Source organism: Triturus cristatus, chromosome 5_2, assembly GCF_964204655.1.
Source record: "Triturus cristatus chromosome 5_2, aTriCri1.1, whole genome shotgun sequence".
Taxonomy (NCBI): domain Eukaryota; kingdom Metazoa; phylum Chordata; class Amphibia; order Caudata; family Salamandridae; genus Triturus; species Triturus cristatus.
This window is the reverse complement of record NC_140588.1, coordinates 1097270669-1097291689: the sequence shown is the minus strand read 5'-3', so window position 1 is coordinate 1097291689 and position 21021 is coordinate 1097270669. Positions and strand designations below refer to the sequence as shown.

The 21021-nt window shown below is 47.1% G+C and overlaps 1 protein-coding gene across 4 annotated transcripts in view; it reads right to left on the bottom strand.

Moving 5' to 3' along the window:
• Positions 1-21021, bottom strand: part of LOC146829757 (uncharacterized) — a 224399-nt gene that overhangs the window by 109348 nt on the left and 94030 nt on the right. For 2 of the 4 annotated variants that reach the window (XM_085606721.1, XM_085606720.1), the window contains exons 6-7: positions 6779-6847; positions 2553-2621 (exon numbers count right to left, since the gene is read on the bottom strand). In XM_085606721.1, the coding sequence (XP_085462847.1) occupies positions 2553-2621; positions 6779-6847 (138 nt within the window). The remainder of the gene's footprint in view (positions 1-2552; positions 2622-6778; positions 6848-21021) is intronic. The other 2 variants (XM_085606723.1, XM_085606722.1) reach the window with 2 other exon arrangements.

Here is a 21021-nt window from a genome sequence, read left to right as displayed (position 1 = left end):
TTTGAGGACCCCTTTTAACATGGGTAGAGTCTTTATATTCCTTTCTGAGGATGCGAAAGTATCCATAAGAAAGTCGTCCTCGACGGTATCCGAGTGAAGTTGCACCCCATGATTGGCCGCAGCACGTTCAATTAGAGCGTTGAACGCTGCAGTGTCCTCTGTGGGAGATGTTTTTGCTCCATAGAGTTGTGGGTCTTGTGCATCTATAGGTGCACCTGGGTCCACAGGGTCATCCCAAGTTTGATCAGGGTCCTGTTGGCCGTCAGGGTCCATGTCTCCAGGGTAGGGGACTTGGTCACCCATGTAGTCCTCCAACGCATCCGTGTCGGAGTGTGTGGGAGAGAAGGATTGTGGATCCTGGTAGGGTGAGTGGAAAGGTTCGTAAAGAACTGGTTCTGAAGCCACAGGCAGCTTTCTTTTAAGTGGAATCCTGAAGGAGTCCAAAGCCGGCTCCGAAGTTATTTTCCTCTTGTGGATAATCATCCTGCCGGTGTCGGCGTCGATGAGATGCGATGGAGACGTCTCCGCAGAGCGTTCAGCAGGCGTGACCGTGGTGTGGGTGACCCGTGTCCTGATTTGGAACAGTTTCGGGGCCGTGGATGGTGGCAGGCCAAAAGTAATGTTGGCTGGTGCCGAAGAGGCTGCTGGAGCTTTAATTGGCTCGGAGCCCGACGTGTCCTGGAGGACCATTTTCTTTTTGGTGCTTTGTGCAGCAATGGGTCGCGTCTGGAGCGCCCTCGATTCTTGTGCACCGACCGGTTCTGTCGAGGCGGTCGCGGATTTTTTCGGCGCCGGTGGGTCATCGAGTCGAGGGGCGGGAATGGCCGTCGACTTCTTCGATTAGTGTGGCTTTGGTGTTGCCGTGGAAGCGGTGGGAGACGCAGCAGGCTGTTTGACCTTTGGGTCGATTGCGTCGGTGCCGGTAGCCGAGCAGGTTTGGTGGTACCGAAGGCCTTCTTCCTTATGTCGACTCCGACGTCGGCCGCTTCGAGTTCGGCACCGAAGTCTCGTTTGGTGCGCTCGGTGCCGATGTGTTTTGCTGGCGTCGAAGGTGTGGAGGGCCTCGATCCGACCAGCGCCACTTTCGGTTTCGGTTTCAATTGAACCAATACAGCTTTCGCTTTCGGTTTCGAAGAAGGGAAACCAGCTGTTTTGGGCATTAATGGCTGCTGCTGAATGTCCGAGGCCGGGCCCGAGGGCGGGGCCGAAGAACTGCGGGATAGGTCTTGGGTAAGGCCCGAAGGCGATCCCTCGACCGAAGCCATAGACTGTTGCACTGGGCTTTCTTCAGTCTGAACGGGTAGGCCTTGCTCGTCACCGGAGCTATTCTCTTCGGCCCCTAAGGCCTCATTGTAGTCTCCTACCTCGTTGTCGTCTTCATCTCTGCGAAAGAGTGTTTCGTCGACGTCTTCCGATCCGGAGTCATGTTCGGAAGCGGGACTGGAGGGTAGGTTCTCCACTTCTTCGACATCTTCGGTCTCGGCGTTGAAGATGTCGGCCGGGGCCGGTGCCGCTTGCTGCGCCTCGAGTCTCGCCGCTCGTCGATTCCGTAGAGTCTTCTTGGATCGAAATCTGGCACAGGCCATGCATGTAGATTCGTTGTGATCCGGTGAAAGGCATTTGTTGCACACCGGATGGACGTCGACGTGGGGACATTTCGCATTGCATACCGGACACCTCTTGAATGGTGTCCTCGATTCCATCGTTGATGTCGAATCGACGGTCGGGTAAAATGCGAAAGTTGGTTCTGGAAGTTAGTAAACTAACAAAGATACTATTGATACCGATCGAGAACAGTACCGACGCGAACTAAAGGCCTTTTGGCCTGAAAAAAGATTTTCCTAACTTGAGTCAAGATAGCACATCCGAACCCAATGGCGGAAAAAAAACAATCTGAGGATGGAGAGGATGCCCATGCGCACTGTAGTCCAGGGGAGGAGTCACCTATCCCAGGATACTTCGAAGACTCTTCCAGGACAACAACGTGCAAACATCCGGACCCAACACTAGGCGGCGATCTATGCACAGATATGAATTCAGCAGCCCACATGCCTCGAACCGTGGGGAGGCCATCAGAGACAGCATGGGGAGACCATCAGAGGCAGCATCGGGAGACTATCCGAGGCAGCATAGAGAGACCATCAGAGACAGCATGGGGAGACCATCAGAGGCAGCATGGGGAGACCATCAGAGGTAACATGGAGAGGTCATCAGAGGCAGCATCGGGAGACCATCAGAGGCAGCATTGAGAGACCATCAGAGACAGCATGAGGAAACCACAATGCCATTGCATCCTGAATCTATACTACATCACTGTAAGAACCCTGAATGCACTCTGTCTCATCACACCGCTTCTTTCTTTTTCCTTTTTTGCCTACTCTGCATGTTGAGCCATCAACACTTATTAATTGCTTCCTTTCACTACTCTTTGTATTGTAAAATGCAATAGTATCTTTAAATAAACCTATGAACATATGGAGGGCTTGTGCCATGAGCATCACCACAAACCCCCTTACAATAACAATGGAGTGCCCTAAGTAGGAGGATGTTACCTATCACTGGGTCTTCAAAGGGGAATGGGGGCCCATCAGCTGTTCCAAATCCTGGTGGTGGAGCGGTGCCTGTTTTACAATAAAGGAGGAGATGTTACTGTAACTGCGGTATGAAGATCATGACAGACATGTTTTTATGGCCAATATTAAAAGCATGATTGAACATTGAATCAGGATGAACTCACACAAGGTCATAAGGGGATGACATAGAAGAAGATGAAGAGACTTCCAGCCAGAGGGAGTTAATTCAGAAAAACTACGGCACCTAAGTGAGCTTGTCTAAATTTAGGAATTGATGAGCAGAAAACATTCTGAGATAATTTCCAGGTGTGTTGACTTGAGTGCGGCTGCAAATGAAGAATGGGCAATGGTCATAGGGTGCCTGGTGAACTGTGTACAACTGTGGTTCTTAACCTGTGGTCTGAGGACCTCTGTGGGTCCGCGAAGCCTACTCAGGGGGTCCGGTAGTGTGCTACCACATTGAACAATATTAAAATGAATACATTAAAGTAATAAACTATACAAAAATAAAGAAGCAGCATTGAAAATGGGAAAACAGAATATTTACATTTTCAGCATTTTTTGGGTGTACTTGTTTTTGTATATTAGTGTATTTCTTTTGATCATAGAAACTGCTGAGGCTAGTCGTCCCTAGGTTCCAGTAATGACTCAGTGGGGGTCCCCAGGTTCAAGAAATAATTCAGTGGGAGTCCACAGCCGTCAAAGGGTTAAGACCCACTGGTGTAGAGCACCTTAAAGATGGGGGGTCCATTAATGTGGAGCAAGAGCACGGTAGACAACCGAAGGCAAGCAGGATACAAAGGATAGGTCCGAAGCATCATGAGGACAGCATGGGCTTTGGATCACTGGGAGGCGCAAAGGGAGGCATTTGAGAAGACACAGGTAGAGTTAGCATAATGAAGTCTAGAGCCAGAAATGGGTGCCATTGCCACGTTTTTGCCAGTGCCATTGAGAAAGGCCTCTACCTTCCTCAAGTGGTGGAGACAGAGATTGCTGGTGGATTCAACAGGTGAAATCTGATCAGACATTGGAAACTCATACATCTTGTTCAAATAAAATTTTAGAAACCTATTGATGTCCAGGCAGTTGACAGATATGGAACTAATAATACATTGGTGACTGGACTGGAACATGTAGGTACCTAAGGGATGGAACACAGAATTGGTTTTCAGCATACATTTATTTTCAGAACGTGTGGTTCCCTTATGGTACAGGCATGAAGCAAAGTGATGAGCCTTATAAAAATATGTCACATTGATGTTACACCATCAGTAATTCTGAATTGGAATGGGAATGTCCCCTGTGAAGACATAAGAGACAGCATTGGTAGAGCAGCAAACCGAGAACTGGAAAACCGGTAGAAAAATCCAGTGGAGACCACCACACACAGCACAGGGACTCCATCAGAGACAGCATGTGAAGACCACCACGGAGAGCATGCAAAGACAGGCAGAAACAGCATGTAAAACCAACACACAGAAAATGGGAAACCAGCAGAGCCAGCATGTGGAGATTACCAAACACAGCATGCAGAGAGCCGCAGAGCCATCATGTGGAGATTACCAAACATAGCATGCAGACACCGGCAGAGCCAGCATGTGGAGATTACTAAATACAGCATGCAGACACCGGCAGAGCCAGCATGTGGAGATTACCAAACACAGCATGCAGAGACCGGCAGAGCCAGCATGTGGAGATTACTAAATACAGCATGCAGACACCGGCAGAGCCAGCATGTGGAGATTACCAAACATAGCATGCAGACACCGGCAGAGGCATCATGTGGAGATTACCAAACACAGCATGCAGACACCGGCAGAGCCAGCATGTGGAGATTACCAAACACAGCACATGCAGACACTGGCAGAATCAGCATGCGGAGATTACCACACACAGCATGCAGACACCGGCAGAGCCAGCATGTGGAGATTACCAAACACAGCATGCAGACAACGGCAGAGGCAGCATGTGGAGATTATTAAGCACAGCACATGCAGACAGCGGCAGAGGCAGCATGTGGAGACTACCAAACACAGCATGCAGACACCAGCAGAGGCAGCATGCGGAGATTACCAAACACAGCATGCAGACACCGGCAGAGCCAGCATGTGGAGATTACCAAACACAGCATGCAGACAACGGCAGAGGCAGCATGTGGAGATTATTAGGCAAAGCACATGCAGACAGCGGCAGAGGCAGCATGTGGAGACTACCAAACACAGCATGCAGACACCAGCAGAGGCAGCATGTGGAGATTACCAAACACAGCATGCAGACAACGGCAGAGGCAGCATGTGGAGATTATTAGGCAAAGCACATGCAGACAGCGGCAGAGGCAGCATGTGGAGACTACCAAACACAGCATGCAGACACCGGCAGAGCCAGCATGGGGAGAGCATCAGAGACAGCATGTAGAGACCATCAGAAGCAGTATGGAGAGACCATCAAAGGCAGCATGGGGAGACCATCAGAGGCAGCATGGAGAGACCATCAAATGCAGCACGGGGAGACCATCAGAGGTAGCATGGGGAGACCATCAGAGACAGCATGGAGAGACCATCAGAGGCAGCATGGAGAGACCATCAGAGGTAACATGGAGAGACCACCAGAGACAGCGTGGGGATACCAGCAGAGCAGCCTGGAGAGACCATCAGAGGCAGCGTGAGGAGACCATCAGAGGTAACATGGAGAGACCATCATAGGCAGCGTGGGGAGACCATCAGAGGCAGCATCGGGAGACCATCCGAGGCAGCATGGAGAGACCATCAGAGACAGCATGGGGAGACCATCTGTGACAGCATGGCGAGACCATCAGAGGAAGCATGGGTAGACCAAAAGGCAGAGCTTGGGAAGACCATCAGAGGCAGCATGGAGAGACCATCAGAGACAGCGTGGGGATACCAGCAGAGCAGCCTGGAGTGGCTATCAGAGGCAGCATGGGGAGACCATCAGAGACAGCATGGGGAGACCAGCAGAGCAGCATGGAGAGACCATCAGAGGCAGCATGGGGAGACCAGCAGAGCAGCATTGAGAGACCATCAGAGGCAGCATGGAGAGACCGTCAGAGGCAGCATGGGGAGACCATCAGAGGCAGCATGGAGAGACCGTCAGAGGCAGCATGGGGAGACCATCAGAGACAGCATGGAGAGACCATCAGAGGCAGCATGGGGAGACCATCAGAGGCAGCATGGGGAGACCATCAGAGGTAACATGGAGAGACCATCATAGGCAGCATGGAGAGACCGTCAGAGGCAGCATGGAGAGACCGTCAGAGGCAGCATGGGGAGACCATCAGAGACAGCATGGAGAGACCATCAGAGACAGCATGGAGAGACCATCAGAGACAGCATGGAGAGACCATCAGAGGCAGCATGGGGAGACCATCAGAGGCAGCATGGAGAGACCGTCAGAGGCAGCATGGAGAGACCGTCAGAGGCAGCATGGGGAGACCATCAGAGACAGCATGGAGAGACCATCAGAGACAGCATGGAGAGACCATCAGAGGCAGCATGGGGAGACCATCAGAGGTAACATGGAGAGACCATCATAGGCAGCATGGGGATACCAGCAGAGCAGCCTGGAGAGACCATCAGAGGCAGCATGGGGATACCAGCAGAGCAGCCTGGATATACCATCAGAGACAGCATGGGGAGACCATCAGAGGCAGCATGGAGAGACCATCAGAGACAGCATGGGGATACCAGCAGAGCAGCCTGGATATACCATCAGAGACAGCATGGGGAGACCATCAGAGGCAGCATGGAGAGACCATCAGAGACAGCATGGAGAGACCATCAGAGACAGCATGGGGAGACCATCAGAGGCAGCATGGAGAGACCATCAGAGACAGCATGGAGAGACCATCATAGGCAGCGTGGGGAGACAATCAGAGGTAACATGGAGAGACCATCAGAGACAGCATGAGGAAACCACAATGCCATTGCATCCTGAATCTATACTACATCACTGTAAGATCCCTGAATGCACTCTGTCTCATCACACCGCTTCTTTCTCTTTCCTTTTTTGTGTACTCTGCATGTTGAGCCACCAACACTTATTAATTGCTTCCTTTCACTACTCTTTGTATTGTAAAATGCAATAGTATCTTTAAATAAACCTATGAACATATGGAGGGCTTGTGCCATGAGCATCACCACAACCCCCCTTACAATAACAATGGGGTGCCCTAAGTAGGAGGATGTTACCTATCACTGGGTCTTCAAAGGGGAATGGGGGCCCATCAGCTGTTCCAAATCCTGGTGGTGGAGCGGTGCCTGTTTTACAATAAAGGAGGAGATGTTACTGTAACTGCGGTATGAAGATCATGACAGACATGTTTTTATGGCCAATATTAAAAGCATGATTGAACATTGAATCAGGATGAACTCACACAAGGTCATAGGGGGATGACATAGAAGAAGATGAAGAGACTTCCAGCCAGAGGGAGTTAATTCAGAAAAACTACGGCACCTAAGTGAGCTTGTCTAAATTTAGGAATTGATGAGCAGAAAACATTCTGAGATAACTTCCAGGAGTGTTGGCTTGAGTGCGGCTGCAAATGAAGAATGGGCAATGGTCATAGGGTGCCTGGTGAACTGTGTACAACTGTGGTTCTTAACCTGTGGTCTGAGGACCTCTGTGGGTCCGCGAAGCCTACTCAGGGGGTCCGGTAGTGTGCTACCACATTGAACAATATTAAAATGAATACATTAAAGTAATAAACTATACAAAAATAAAGAAGCAGCATTGAAAATGGGAAAACAGAATATTTACATTTTCAGCATTTGTTTGGTGTATACTTGTTTTTGTATTTTAGTGTATTTCTTTTGATCATAGAAACTGCTGAGGCTAGGCGTCCCTAGGTTCCAGTAATGACTCAGTGGGGGTCCCCAGGTTCAAGAAATAATTCAGTGGGAGTCCACAGCCGTCAAAGGGTTAAGACCCACTGGTGTAGAGCACCTTAAAGATGGGGGGTCCATTAATGTGGAGCAAGAGCACGGTAGACAACCGAAGGCAAGCAGGATACAAAGGATAGGTCCGAAGCATCATGAGGACAGCATGGGTTTTGGATCACTTGGAGGCGCAAAGGGAGGCATTTGAGAAGACACAGGTAGAGTTAGCATATGGAAGTCTAGAGCCAGGAATGGGTGCCATTGCCACGTTTTTGCCAGTGCCATTGAGAAAGGCCTCTACCTTCCTCAAGTGGTGGAGGCAGAGATTGCTGGTGGATACAACAGGTGAAATCTGATCAGACATTGGAAACTCATACATCTTGTTCAAATAAAATTTTAGAAACCTCTTGATGTCCAGGCAGTTGACAGATATGGAACTAATAATACATTGGTGACTGGACTGGAACATGTAGGTACCTAAGGGATGGAACACAGAACTGGTTTTCAGCATACATTTATTTTCAGAACGTGTGGTTCCCTTATGGTACAGGCATGAAGCAAAGTGATGAGCCTTATAAAAATATGTCACATTGATGTTACACCATCAGTAATTCTGAATTGGAATGGGAATGTCCCCTGTGAAGACATAAGAGACAGCATTGGTAGAGTAGCACACCGAGAACTGGAAAACCGGTAGAAAAATCCAGTGGAGACCACCACACACAGCACAGGGACTCCATCAGAGACAGCATGTGAACACCACCATAGAGAGCATGCAAAGACAAGCAGAAACATCATGTAAAACCAACACACAGAATATGGGAAACCAGCAGAGCCAGCATGTAGAGATTACCAAACACAGGATGCAGAGAGCCGCACAGCCAGCATGTGGAGATTACTAAATACAGCATGCAGAGAGCCGCAGAGCCAGCATGTGGAGATTACTAAATACAGCATGCAGTCACCGGCAGAGCCAGCATGTGGAGATAACCAAACACAGCATGCAGACACCGGCAGAGCCAGCATGTGGAGATTACCAAACACAGCATGCAGACACCGGCAGAGGCAGCATGTGGAGATTACCAAACACAGCATGCAGACACCGGCAGAGCCAGCATGTGGACATTACTAAATACAGCATGCAGACACCGGCAGAGCCAGCATGTGGAGATTACCAAACACAGCATGCAGACACCAGCAGAGGCAGCATGTGGAGATTAACAAGCACAGCACATGCAGACACCGGCAGAGGCAGCATGTGGAGATTACCAAACACAGCATGCAGACACCAGCAGAGGCAGCATGTGGAGACGAACAAGCACAGCACATGCAGACACCGGCAGAGGCAGCATGTGGAGATTACCAAACACAGCATGCAGACACCGGCAGAGGCAGCATGTGGAGATTACCAAACACAGCATGCAGACACCGGCAGAGGCAGCATGTGGAGATTAACAAGCACAGCACATGCAGACACCGGTAGAGGCAGCATGTGGAGATTACCAAACACAGCATGCAGACACCGGCAGAGGCAGCATGTGGAGATTACCAAACACAGCATGCAGACACCGGCAGAGCCAGCATGTGGAGATTACCAAACACAGCATGCAGACACCAGTAGAGGCAGCATGTGGAGATTAACAAGCACAGCACATGCAGACACCGGCAGAGGCAGCATGTGGAGAGTACCAAACACAGCATGCAGACACCAGCAGAGGCAGCATGTGGAGATGAACAAGCACAGCACATGCAGACACCGGCAGAGGCAGCATGTGGAGATTACCAAACACAGCATGCAGACACCGGCAGAGGCAGCATGTGGAGATTACCAAACACAGCATGCAGACACCGGCAGAGGCAGCATGTGGAGATTAACAAGCACAGCACATGCAGACACCGGTAGAGGCAGCATGTGGAGATTACCAAACACAGCATGCAGACACCGGCAGAGGCAGCATGTGGAGATTACCAAACACAGCATGCAGACACCGGCAGAGCCAGCATGTGGAGATTACCAAACACAGCATGCAGACACCAGCAGAGGCAGCATGTGGAGATTAACAAGCACAGCACATGCAGACACCGGCAGAGGCAGCATGTGGAGATTACCAAACACAGCATGCAGACACCAGCAGAGGCAGCATGTGGAGATGAACAAGCACAGCACATGCAGACACCGGCAGAGGCAGCATGTGGAGATTACCAAACACAGCATGCAGACACCGGCAGAGGCAGCATGTGGAGATTACCAAACACAGCATGCAGACACCGGCAGAGGCAGCATGTGGAGATTACCAAACACAGCATGCAGACACCGGCAGAGCCAGCATGTGGACATTACTAAATACAGCATGCAGACACCGGCAGAGCCAGCATGTGGAGTTTACCGAACACAGCATGCAGACACCGGCAGAGGCAGCATGTTAAGATTACCAAGCACAGCACATGCAGACACTGGCAGAGGCAGCATGTGGAGATTACCAAACACAGCATGCAGACACCCGCAGAGGTAGCATGTGGAACCCACTACACAGAGGTTTAACAGGGAGCCCAGCAGAGATAGAATGTAGAGACCAGCAGAGGCAGCATGTGGGATCCGGCACAGAGCATGAGGAGACCAGCAGAGATAGAAATGAGAGACCTGCAGACATAGCGCAGAGAGCCCTACAAAGATAGCATGGTGAGACAAGGAGAGACAGAATAAAGAAAGCAGTAGAGTTAGCATTGGGTTATTAGCAGAGCAAGCATAGAGAGACCAGTGGGGAGACCATAAGAGACACATTAGGTAGACCATCAAAAGTAGCAAAGAGGGAGCAACTGTGGTAAATAATTTAATTACCGGGACTGAATTTGATACGGAATCTAAATAAAATAGCTCAGTAAAATAAGAGGCAGAATCCGTGGTATAAGAGGTTTCTGAATGGGCTTTATTCCAAAATGGCCGACTCGAGTCGCGGCCTTCAGGTTCCGTCACCACGGGGGTTCAGGAAGTGAAGTACAATATTTTATTGACAGACAATCATTTTTATAGAATGTACATTACAATGAAACAAATGCAGAAGGCGTAACAATTGATAAGAAAAGTGATAATTCACATGCGTAACCGAAAATGGGCGTAATGAGGAGTAAAAAGAAACATAATTGGTTATGATGTCATACATAGGTGGATCTATAAGATAATACTTGGCATAGATGCGCGCGCAGCAGCATGACGTGTGATTGGCGTCCAACTAGGGGGTGAAGGGGACTTGACATTTAGCTCTACATGTGGAGACAAGAAGTCTGGGGGGTCAAGTCAACCTAATCCCAAATCATATCTAACATCCTATGTTTAAAGAACTATGTTATCCACAAAGGAAGGACTCTCGGACGAAATCTATTCTATACTAACTGTGTGTGCGTGCACAAGCGTCTAAGTGTCTATATGAGATGCAAGGGGCAGAAACTTTCCATGGTAACAGGGCTATGAATTACTTGCATGAGGACAGAGAGGCCGGGCCCTTTGCTTCGGTAGCTGAACGAAATGTTTACCTAAACTACTAGACAGGAATGCATCGGCTGAGGAGCAAAACAGATAACTCGAAGGTGAAATACAGTTCTTGGCAGGCAGGCAAAACTGGCCGAGGCAGGCACCGTTAGCCGCACAGGGAGTAGGACAAAGTTCATGGATACAGATGCGAGCTCAAGCTGAAGCTGTCAGAGGCAGAGAACAGAGAAAGGCTTGATGGCAGAATCAGGGCCTACTTGCCTGAACTGCAAAATGGAGTAACTGAGCCATATAAAGTCGGTGGCCTTTCATACTTAGGAATCGAATATCCAGCCCATTCATGGCGGATCTGACAGAGGACATGTTGACGGTGGACGCACATGTGTTTGCGTCTTAAAAACTGGAACTGGAGGGAACATACATGTACTTGTAACATGCATATAGAACCGTTGGGGTCCAAGATAGGGGACATAACTGATCATGAAAATCCATATTTCCACATTCCCTTCTTGTCCCCTACTTGCCCATCAAGAGACATCAATCTTCATTATTCCATCGATCTGCTCATAGAGCATCATTTCTTCTTCTTTCTTCTTCCGGGATCTTGAGTGAAAACCTTGATGCGGAATACACGATGTGGCACACAGACCACAAATCGCTGGTCCACATTGCAGGCATAAGCAGCAACTGAATAGTATAAGAAGGCCAATACCTAGGAAGGATAGAACTCTCCATCCCCAGGCTGATATCACGCTCCAAAACCACCCGGACCAAGTCCAAGTGCCTGCATTCTGGTGTATCTGGCTCACAATCTTATGAAGGCGAGTGATAGCTTTATATACAGATGGCGAATTTTCTGGTATGAATACGCAGCAGCTTGATCCGATGACCCTACAAGCTCCGCCCCTATCGGCCAAGATAACGTCAAGGACAAGACGATTTTGAAGAACAACAATCCTCATCGCAGATTGCTCCTCTGTCAGGTTGCCTAGGGCGGCAATAGTTTCATTCACTACAGCTTCAAGAGTCTTAGTTAATCTACGTATTAGCTTACTATTTGAAATTGTACTTATATAGGGAAAGATGCCTTTATTAAAATCTACATACTTGTCCCATGCCGTCTCAGTGTAATCGACAATTGGGAGATCTCTCCGCTCTCTATTGTGTACTAAATGAATATTTCTGTAATAATCAGGGGGAGCTAGGAAAACAGGTGGCAAAAGGAATGCAATGTAGCAGGTACCATCCCAATCTAGAGGTAGACGCATATATGCAGTCTGACCACATATAAAGTAGGAGTGGCGAGAAGCTCTAAATGAAGATTTGCCTTGATCACTGAATTCTACTATAGTAGTGCATTTACTATGGCCCATATGTATGGAACCAATTTTTCTTACACACAATTCACCTTTAGCTGGAAATACTGACATGGTGGGCAAAACTAGTTCAACTTCGGATTCGACATTCAGAATCATGAGATTAGGTGTAAAATTACCTAGTCCATATACTTCATTTTCTAGATCAGTTCCTGTTCTTTTGGGGCGACCCTCCTTATCAGGGTAACAGACTTTGAGTAAAACTAGGTTCAGATTTCCCCATACCCAATGGTCTTGATAAACTGCTGTGTCTGAGTCTATGGAATTGATTAAACTAAACCATGCTCCACAGGAGCCATTATGTGTAAACGGATGTGGAAAGAAAGGCAAAACTCCCTGAAAATTCTGATAGGGAGGGAGTCGGCCTGTGGAAAAGTGGATTTCCCTGATCAGTTATGTCCCCTATCTTGGACCCCAACGGTTCTATATGCATGTTACAAGTACATGTATGTTCCCTCCAGTCCCAGTTTCGAAGACGCAAACACCTGTGCGTCCACCGTCAACATGTTCTCTGTCAGATCCGCCATAAATGGGCTGGATATTCGCTTCCTAAGTATGAAAGGCCACCGACTTTATGTAGCTCAGTTACTCCATTTTTACAGTTCAGGCGAAGTAGGCCCGATTCTGTCCTCAAAGCCTTTCCCTGCTCTCTGTCTCTGACAAGCGTCAGCTTGAGCTCGCATCTGTATCCATGAACTTTGTCCTATTTCCTGTGCAGCTAACGGTGCCTGCCTCGGCCAGTTTTCGCCTGCCTGCCAAGAAGCTGTATTTCACCTTCGAATTATCTACTTTGCTCTTCAGCCGATGCATTCCTGTCTAGTGATTTAGGTAAACATTTCCTTTAGCTCTCGTGCAAAGGGCTGTCCCCCTGCAAGTAATTCATAGCCCAGTTGCCATGGAAAGTTTTCTGCCTCTCGCATTTTACATAGACACTTAGACGCTTGTGCACGCACATACAGTCAGTATAGAATAGATTCTGTCCGAAAGTCCTTCAGTCCTTCTTTACGGATAACATAGTTCTTTAAACATAGGATGTTAGATATGATTTGGGATTAGGTTGACTTGACCCCCTAGACTTTTCGTCTCCACATGTAGAGTTAATGTCAAGCCCCCTTCACCCCCTAGTTACACGTCAATTACACGTCATGCTGCTGCGCGCGCATCTACACCAAGTATTATCTTATAGAACCACCTATATATGATAACTCTAACCAATTATGTTTCTTTTTACTCCTTATTACGCCTAGTTTCGATTACGTATTTACTATGTCACTTTTCTTATCAAATGTTACGCCTTCTACATTCGTTTCATTGTAATGTACTTATTATAAAAATGCATGTCTGTCAATAAAATATCGTACTTCACTTCCTGAACCTTTTCGGTGACGGAACCTGAAGGCCGCGACTCGAGTCGGCCATTTTGGAATAAAGCCCATTCAGAAACCTCTTATACCACGGATTCTGCCTCTTATTATTCTGAGCTATTTGTTTAAAGTTCCAGTATGAAATTCAGTTCGGTAAAGAAGATTTTATTTACCACATAATGGCGCCCGAACAGGGACACTTTCTCATCTCACGCGCCGGCGGTGCGTTGCAGGCCCGGTCTCCTGCCACAGCTGGACGGACCATAACGCGTACCAGCAGGATTTCCTGTAGCTCCCTCCGGTCAAGCGGGGGCGACTGAGGCTGCGATCAACCCAGACGAGGCGGTGAGAAGCGCGAAGTATCCCGACCAGAGCCTAGCTGAGAGAGCAAGATCCGAGGTATACAGAGGCCCACCAGGTTTCCGAAGTCCCGATGTCCAGAGGGTCCGATGTCCGAAATCGAGTTCAGTTTCCGAGGCCTTTCGTTGTGAGCTACTCGGTGAGTACCATCGCCGGGGAGGCGTGTTGACGTGCACATAGGTTGTGCCGGTCAAGACGGATTTGGGTACACAAATCCGGTCTGCACTGTTTAGCAGTGTATATGTACGGTTTAGCCGTATATCAAGTATTCCGAAGTATCTAGTTATTGTTAAGAATTCTGCTTGGTGATTAGTTATGCAGACTGTCATCATTGTTGGTCATTTTTAAAATGTTTAGTGTTTTATTTTTAACGTGTCAAAATGTCCTGCATATTGTGGTATGAATGATTGTTTTATTTGTGCTTTGTTCATTACTGTGTTTTTCGTACTAAGTGTGTTCAAGATTAAGTATCAGATCAGTTGTGTTCAAGAGTAAGTACCAGAGTAGTTGTCAATATGCCGCTCTTTTCGAAGCTAAAACAGATCACGACTAGAAAAGGGGTGCTTGAAGAGGCAGTTCCTATTCCTCCTAGGGACACTCCAGGGCATTTTATGTACCACAAACATGGCTTAGACGCCATATTATTCCTAGATCTATGGGTGGACTACACCAAAGAGTTACCAGAGAATCAGAGATGGCCCGTAGCTGGGACCTGGGATGCAGACTGTATCATGAAAGTAGAAGAAGAGTTGTGGAAGAGGAAAGCTAGACAGTCACAGAAAGACGCTATTGAATTATGGCGTAAAGAATCGCATAGGCGCACCGAAAAGGCGCTAAGACAGGAAGAGAGAAGTAAAGAAAGTGCAAATAAGGTTCGAGAGAAGCAGTTGATTGAAGAAGGTACACGAGTACAAGCAGAACAAACAGAGAGACAAAGAAATGCCCTTATGAAAGGGATGTATCCCCTTCTGGCCGAAGGATTGCCTCAAGCCACTGCGGCCATACCAAAGGACTTGCCACCCCCATTGTTTCCAATAAAGGTACATCCTAAAGGACATCCTAGAACCGCAGAAGATATTTTTCTTTCCTCTTATCTAGATGACACAGTTCCCGAATATGCTAACCCCGCACCACATAGACCGGCTGCTGGGGGGGTTCAACGTCAAGATCAAGCTCTTGTCCCGGTACCACAGCAAGCTCCGACACAAGTTACGACACAAGCTTCGGCAAGCACATCTGCTTCCGCGTCTGTCCCCGCAACTGATTCTACAGCCGTGTCTACACCTATAGTGGCTGTAGCACGTTCAACGAATCCTTTCACGTCTGACACCTCAGAGGGGGCTACTGGAGGTGCTACTAGCCTTCATTTCACGCCACCCCGAGGGAGTAAATTTTCTTTCCAAGAATCAGTACATGCACGTACGCCCAAACTTATAAATAACCGTACGCTTAAGGATCTTATGGTAGATTGCAGATATGACCCGGTGCCTGGTAAAGAGGATGAAATGATTATAACATCATTACGTATTAGACGAGCTGCGTCGTTTTTAGGAAGGCTACCAGGAATGGCCGTGCATTTAGATAACATATATCATTTTGTCCAAACAGGAAAAGATCCTGAATGCATTAACAGAGCTATGGAATATCAGAAAGTCGAGATACAGGGAGAATTGTTACGTTTTTTTGTAAACTGTGTGATCAGAAATCAAGACCGACCAGGGGTAGACCCGGAAATAATGCAGATCCTTACTAAATGGAGTCAGAATATATCCGATGGAAAACATGATAGACAAGGAAGTATAGTAGCCATGTGCCGAAAAATTAGGAAAGAAGTAGAACACATACATGCAGAGAGATTGGAAACAGACGAGTTCGAGCAGGATGAAGAGTCCGAATCAGGAGATTCAGGAAGACAGCCAGACACCATAGCCTATGTGGGCAGAGGAAGGTCCTGTAATAATACCGGAGGTTTTTCTGATCCGATACACTCTATACGTCCAACTATAATAAATATGAAATCTCCCGAGCGTTTGTTTCAAGCCGCAGATAAAATACTCCGGGAACGAAGGGGTTACCACCTCCTCGATTCTATGGACGAACAAGAATTAGCAAGGGCAGCTGTTCATTGGATGGACAGTCCCGGTAAATATGGTGATGTGACAGTCGCACACGCGTTTTTGAACCTCAGTCCAGACGAACAACGTTTAGCTGGGATTTATATGATCCAGCAACTTCTTATACAATATAAGAGCCAACATGCTGATCCTGGTCCCTTACCCGATATGTTAACCGAACTACTCACGAATAGATGGAGAGGTTACAGTAACAAGTTAATCAAAGAAATACTAATGTCACGTAAACAGTACGTTCTTTTTGTAAACGCGGATCCATTCCCGATCCCCAGCAAAGAAGGAACACCGTACTACATGGATAGACAGAATCCCTTACGAGAAGTGCACCCAATAAAGGGCGATGACAATGAGTTTCATCGTGTATTTGTCTACACACCCATATCAAAAATGGAATTATTAGAAATGAAGAAAGTAGTACCCAGTCATGACAAAGACCCAGCGGGTTTCCACCGAGAAATTAAAGACATGTTACTCATGGGAGAGTACACCTTTCCTGATATCATGACGATACTAAAGGTGCTTTTGCCTGCTGGCATTTATGAAAAACTGAAAGAAAAAGAGTGGGAAGTGGGAGACCAAAAGATAGACTGGACAGCATTAGCAGAGGAAGAAAGGGCCCGGGCTGCGGGTTCAGGGCTCGGGGATAAAGTTAAACTGTTACCAGGTTTACTAGTACAGGTACTACCACGTTTATTAACTACTAAAAAGGAAGATTGGGGTGCAATCACAGCCTGCAAACAAAAGCAAGATGAAGACACAAGTGATTATTATGCCCGTTTTGAAAAATGTTTTGGTATAAACAGTGGTATAAAAGCAAGTAGTGACTCATATCCACATTTATTTGTGACAAAATTGGTGGAAAATGCATTACCTCCAGTGAAGAATAGAATATTGAAATTCGAGAGTACCTGGCAAAGTAACACTCCGTCACAAATGCTACAAATGTTACAGTATCATCACAATAGAATTAGGGATGAACAAGAACACGAGCATAGACGCATGAAGGATACTAAAATGAAAATGCTAGTTTCTCAGACAGTACCAGCGGATGGTCACAAAAAGGGTGCGACACATTCTGGAGATTCTGCAGTTCTTGTAAAGGGAACGTGCAATTATTGTAAACAACCAGGCCATTATGTACACGATTGTCAAGTCCTGAAACGTAATATAGCCTCAGGTATTGCAAAAGAGAGACCGCGATTAGTTAGACAGGATCAGAATGAACAAGGAGCTACGCAGCATGGACAGTCCATGCCAGCTCAGCAACAGTCAATGCCAGCCTCACAGCAACCCATACAGTTTGTGCCAGCTGCACCACCGTTGCCTGCTGCTGCCACACAAGTAACTTCACGACAAATGTATCAGACCGCACAGTACGAATATCCTGAGTATCAACGTTACGCATGAACCAGCCTAGAGAGGGAAGTTGACTTACCACTTATCGAGATTCCAGTAGATCAAGAAGGACCTTATGTACATAGTGAATTATTAGGTCAAGACAGAAAATTTTTACTCGATACAGGGGCAAGTCGAACAACCATAAAACGTAGTGAAGTTCCAGGGGCACCCCTCTCAGGCTCTCAAAATGTTTCCCTTGGTTTTTCAGGAAAGCCTATTGTTAATGAAGTAACACAGCCACTTCCGCTTACGATTGGTCCCTTGACACGAACTACTGATTTATTGCTTACCAAATCATGTCCAGAAAACTTGTTAGGTATAAAGACATTGAAAGCCCTAGGGGCTATTATCTGTTGTTCTCCGGAAGGAGTAAGATTGTTTTTACGTGATTTTAAAGGTCACTATGTATCCAGAGACATGGATTCCCGACTACAGAACTTACCAGCGCATCTATGGGCACAAGGCCCTACTGATGTTGGTTGCATGAACATTACACCATATCGAGTCACATTAAAGGCAGGAGTGGTACTACCACGAATGCGGCAATACAAGTTACCGCAAGATGCTGTAGCGGCTTTACTGAAAATCATTGACGAGCTAGTTGCGCAAGGAGTGGTTGTGGAAACCAACTCCAATGTATGCAATTCACCGATAATTCCGATTCTTAAACGAACTGATCCTATGGCCCCGCCAGTATATCGATTAGTTATTGATTTGCGTGAATTAAACAAATGCATTGTGCCACAATTTCCTGTGGTCCCTGATATCTCATCATTATTGACAGCTATTGATTCTCAAGCCACATTCTTTACTGTAATTGATCTCAAGAATGCCTTTTTCAGCGTCCCAATAGATCCGGAAAGCCAATATTTATTCGGATTTAGTTTGAATGGACGAAGCTTTAAATTCACCCGCGCTCCTCAAGGATTTACAGAAAGCCCCAGCATCTATAGCCAAGCACTGAAGCGAGAACTTGACAGTATACACATGCCAGTTGACACTGCACTGCTTCAATATGTCGATGATCTGCTGATCACCGCCCGAAGCGAACACGATTGTGAAAAAGCCTCACTGACAGTTTTACATTTTCTAGCCGACAAGGGGCACAAGGTGTCTCCTTCTAAGCTGCAATTCTGTGTCCAGCGAGTTATCTATCTCGGTCACTCGCTGTCCAAGGAGGGAAGGCAGCTTACACCCGATCGCATCCAGTTAATTGCAAACATGCCAATACCCGAGACACAAAAGGAAGTGCGGGCTTTCATAGGCCTCACTTCATACTGTAGGCAGTGGATCCCTCAATATGCATTTCTAGCGAAGCCACTCATTCAGTTGACAACACAGGAGGCAGCCACGTCGACTGTCCTCCCTTGGACTCAGGAACACACACTAGCTTTTGAAAGCTTGAAGAGAGCCCTATGTCAAGCACCTGTTCTAGCGACACCATGTTACAGCAAACATTTTACACTTTTTGTTACAGAGCGTGCAGGTACTGCCTTGTCAGTGCTCACTCAGGAACAAGCAGGAGCATGTAAGCCATGTGCTTATTTCTCCAGTACATTGGATCCCGTAGCTCAGGCTTTGCCTGCGTGTCTGAAATCAGTGGCAGCAACAGCTTTAGCAATCAGACAAAGCGATGCCATAGTGTTAGGACATCCATTGATAGTACAAGTACCACATGCAGTAGAGGTTCTTGTGAATCGAACGCAAACACAACACTTGACCATAGCAAGACTTACTGGTTATGAACTGACATTGTTTCAGCCACACATAGAAATCAGACGTTGCAATACACTGAATCCTGCTACACTTTTACCCGTAAGTGGAACAGACCCACTAGCTCATGATTGTGTTGAAGTTATTGAAATAAAGACAAAACCCAGACAAGACTTAACAGACGTTCCACTGTTAGATCCAGACCTGACGTTGTATGTAGATGGTTCGTGCATGAGAACAAATACAGGAAGTTTAGTGGCCGCGTACGCAGTCACTACAGACACCGAAGTTATTGAAACAAACTGTATAGATACTTTGTCAGCCCAAGCAGCAGAACTTATTGCTCTAACCCAAGCCTGTATTCAAGCCACAGACAAGAAAGTCAACATATATACTGATTCACGTTATGCATTCGGAGTCGTACATGACTTCGGGGTGCTTTGGAGAGAGAGGGGTTATTTAACTTCTCATGGAACCCATATCCAGCACGGGTCCCTCATTCATGCTTTGTTAGACGCAATTCATTTACCGACTGCAATATCGATTATGAAATGCAAAGCACACACGAAGGTTACTGATATCATTTCTCAAGGCAATGATTTAGCTGACAGAACAGCTAAACAGACTGCTCAGACTCGTACATCCGACATGACAAAGCCAATAGTTCAGACACCAACACAGTGTATGATGATTAAGGATCCCACACTTGACGTAATCGACATACAGACACATGCCACAGCAGAAGAAATAAAGAAATGGACTGAACTAGGAGGGATCCAGACAGATCAAGGATGGATGACGAAGGAGAAATCTGTGTGGTTTCTCCCTGATTCCATGGTTCAAGCCATTATAGCTACAGTTCACAGTCCAGCACATTTAGGAGAGAAGGCTATGTTAGACAGCATTCAGCACATTTGGTTTAACAAACATTTACGAGCAGCTGCTAAACAAAAAGTTCGTACCTGTATGATATGTTGTCAGTTTAATCCAGGAAAGAGTGTCCCCGTAGAGCAGGGTGGATTTCAGCCTCCTGATCATCCTTTTGAAGTCCTCCAGATGGATTATATTCAGATGGAACGTTGTCGAGGATTCAAATATGTTCTTGTAGTTGTCTGCGCTCTCTCCCGTTGGACAGAGGCGTACCCTGTATCAGATTACACTGCCCCGACTACTGCCAAGCAGCTAGTTCGAGAATTCTTCCCACGGTACGGTTTACCACGCGTTGTATATTCAGATAACGGCCAACCTTTCTCATCCGAATTAATGAAACATGTTTCACTCTTGCTAGGATATGAGTGGAAATTCCATTGTGTCCGACACCCCGAGGCAGCAGGTCTCGTGGAACGACATAATCAACTTTTGAAAATCAGATTGTCTAAAATATGTCAGGAAAAAGGTGTTGACTGGATAGTAGCCTTACCAGTTGCACTATTTTACATGAGAATGGTAGCACACTCTCGAACAGGGCTATCCCCGTATGAGGTGGTCTTTGGCAGACCACCGAATATGTGGGGGACGCCTATACCCCGAAAAATAACTGATGTTGACTGTAATATGCTGACAGATTACCTGGCTTCCTTGATGTCTGCACTACAATCTTGTCGTTCACAGGTGGTCGCAGCTTTTCCCGACAACACCGAGGTGAAACCTCATGATGTAATTCCTGGAGATTACGTCCTCGTCCGGAATTTCGATAGGAAAACCCAGCTGGAGCCCAGGTGGAAAC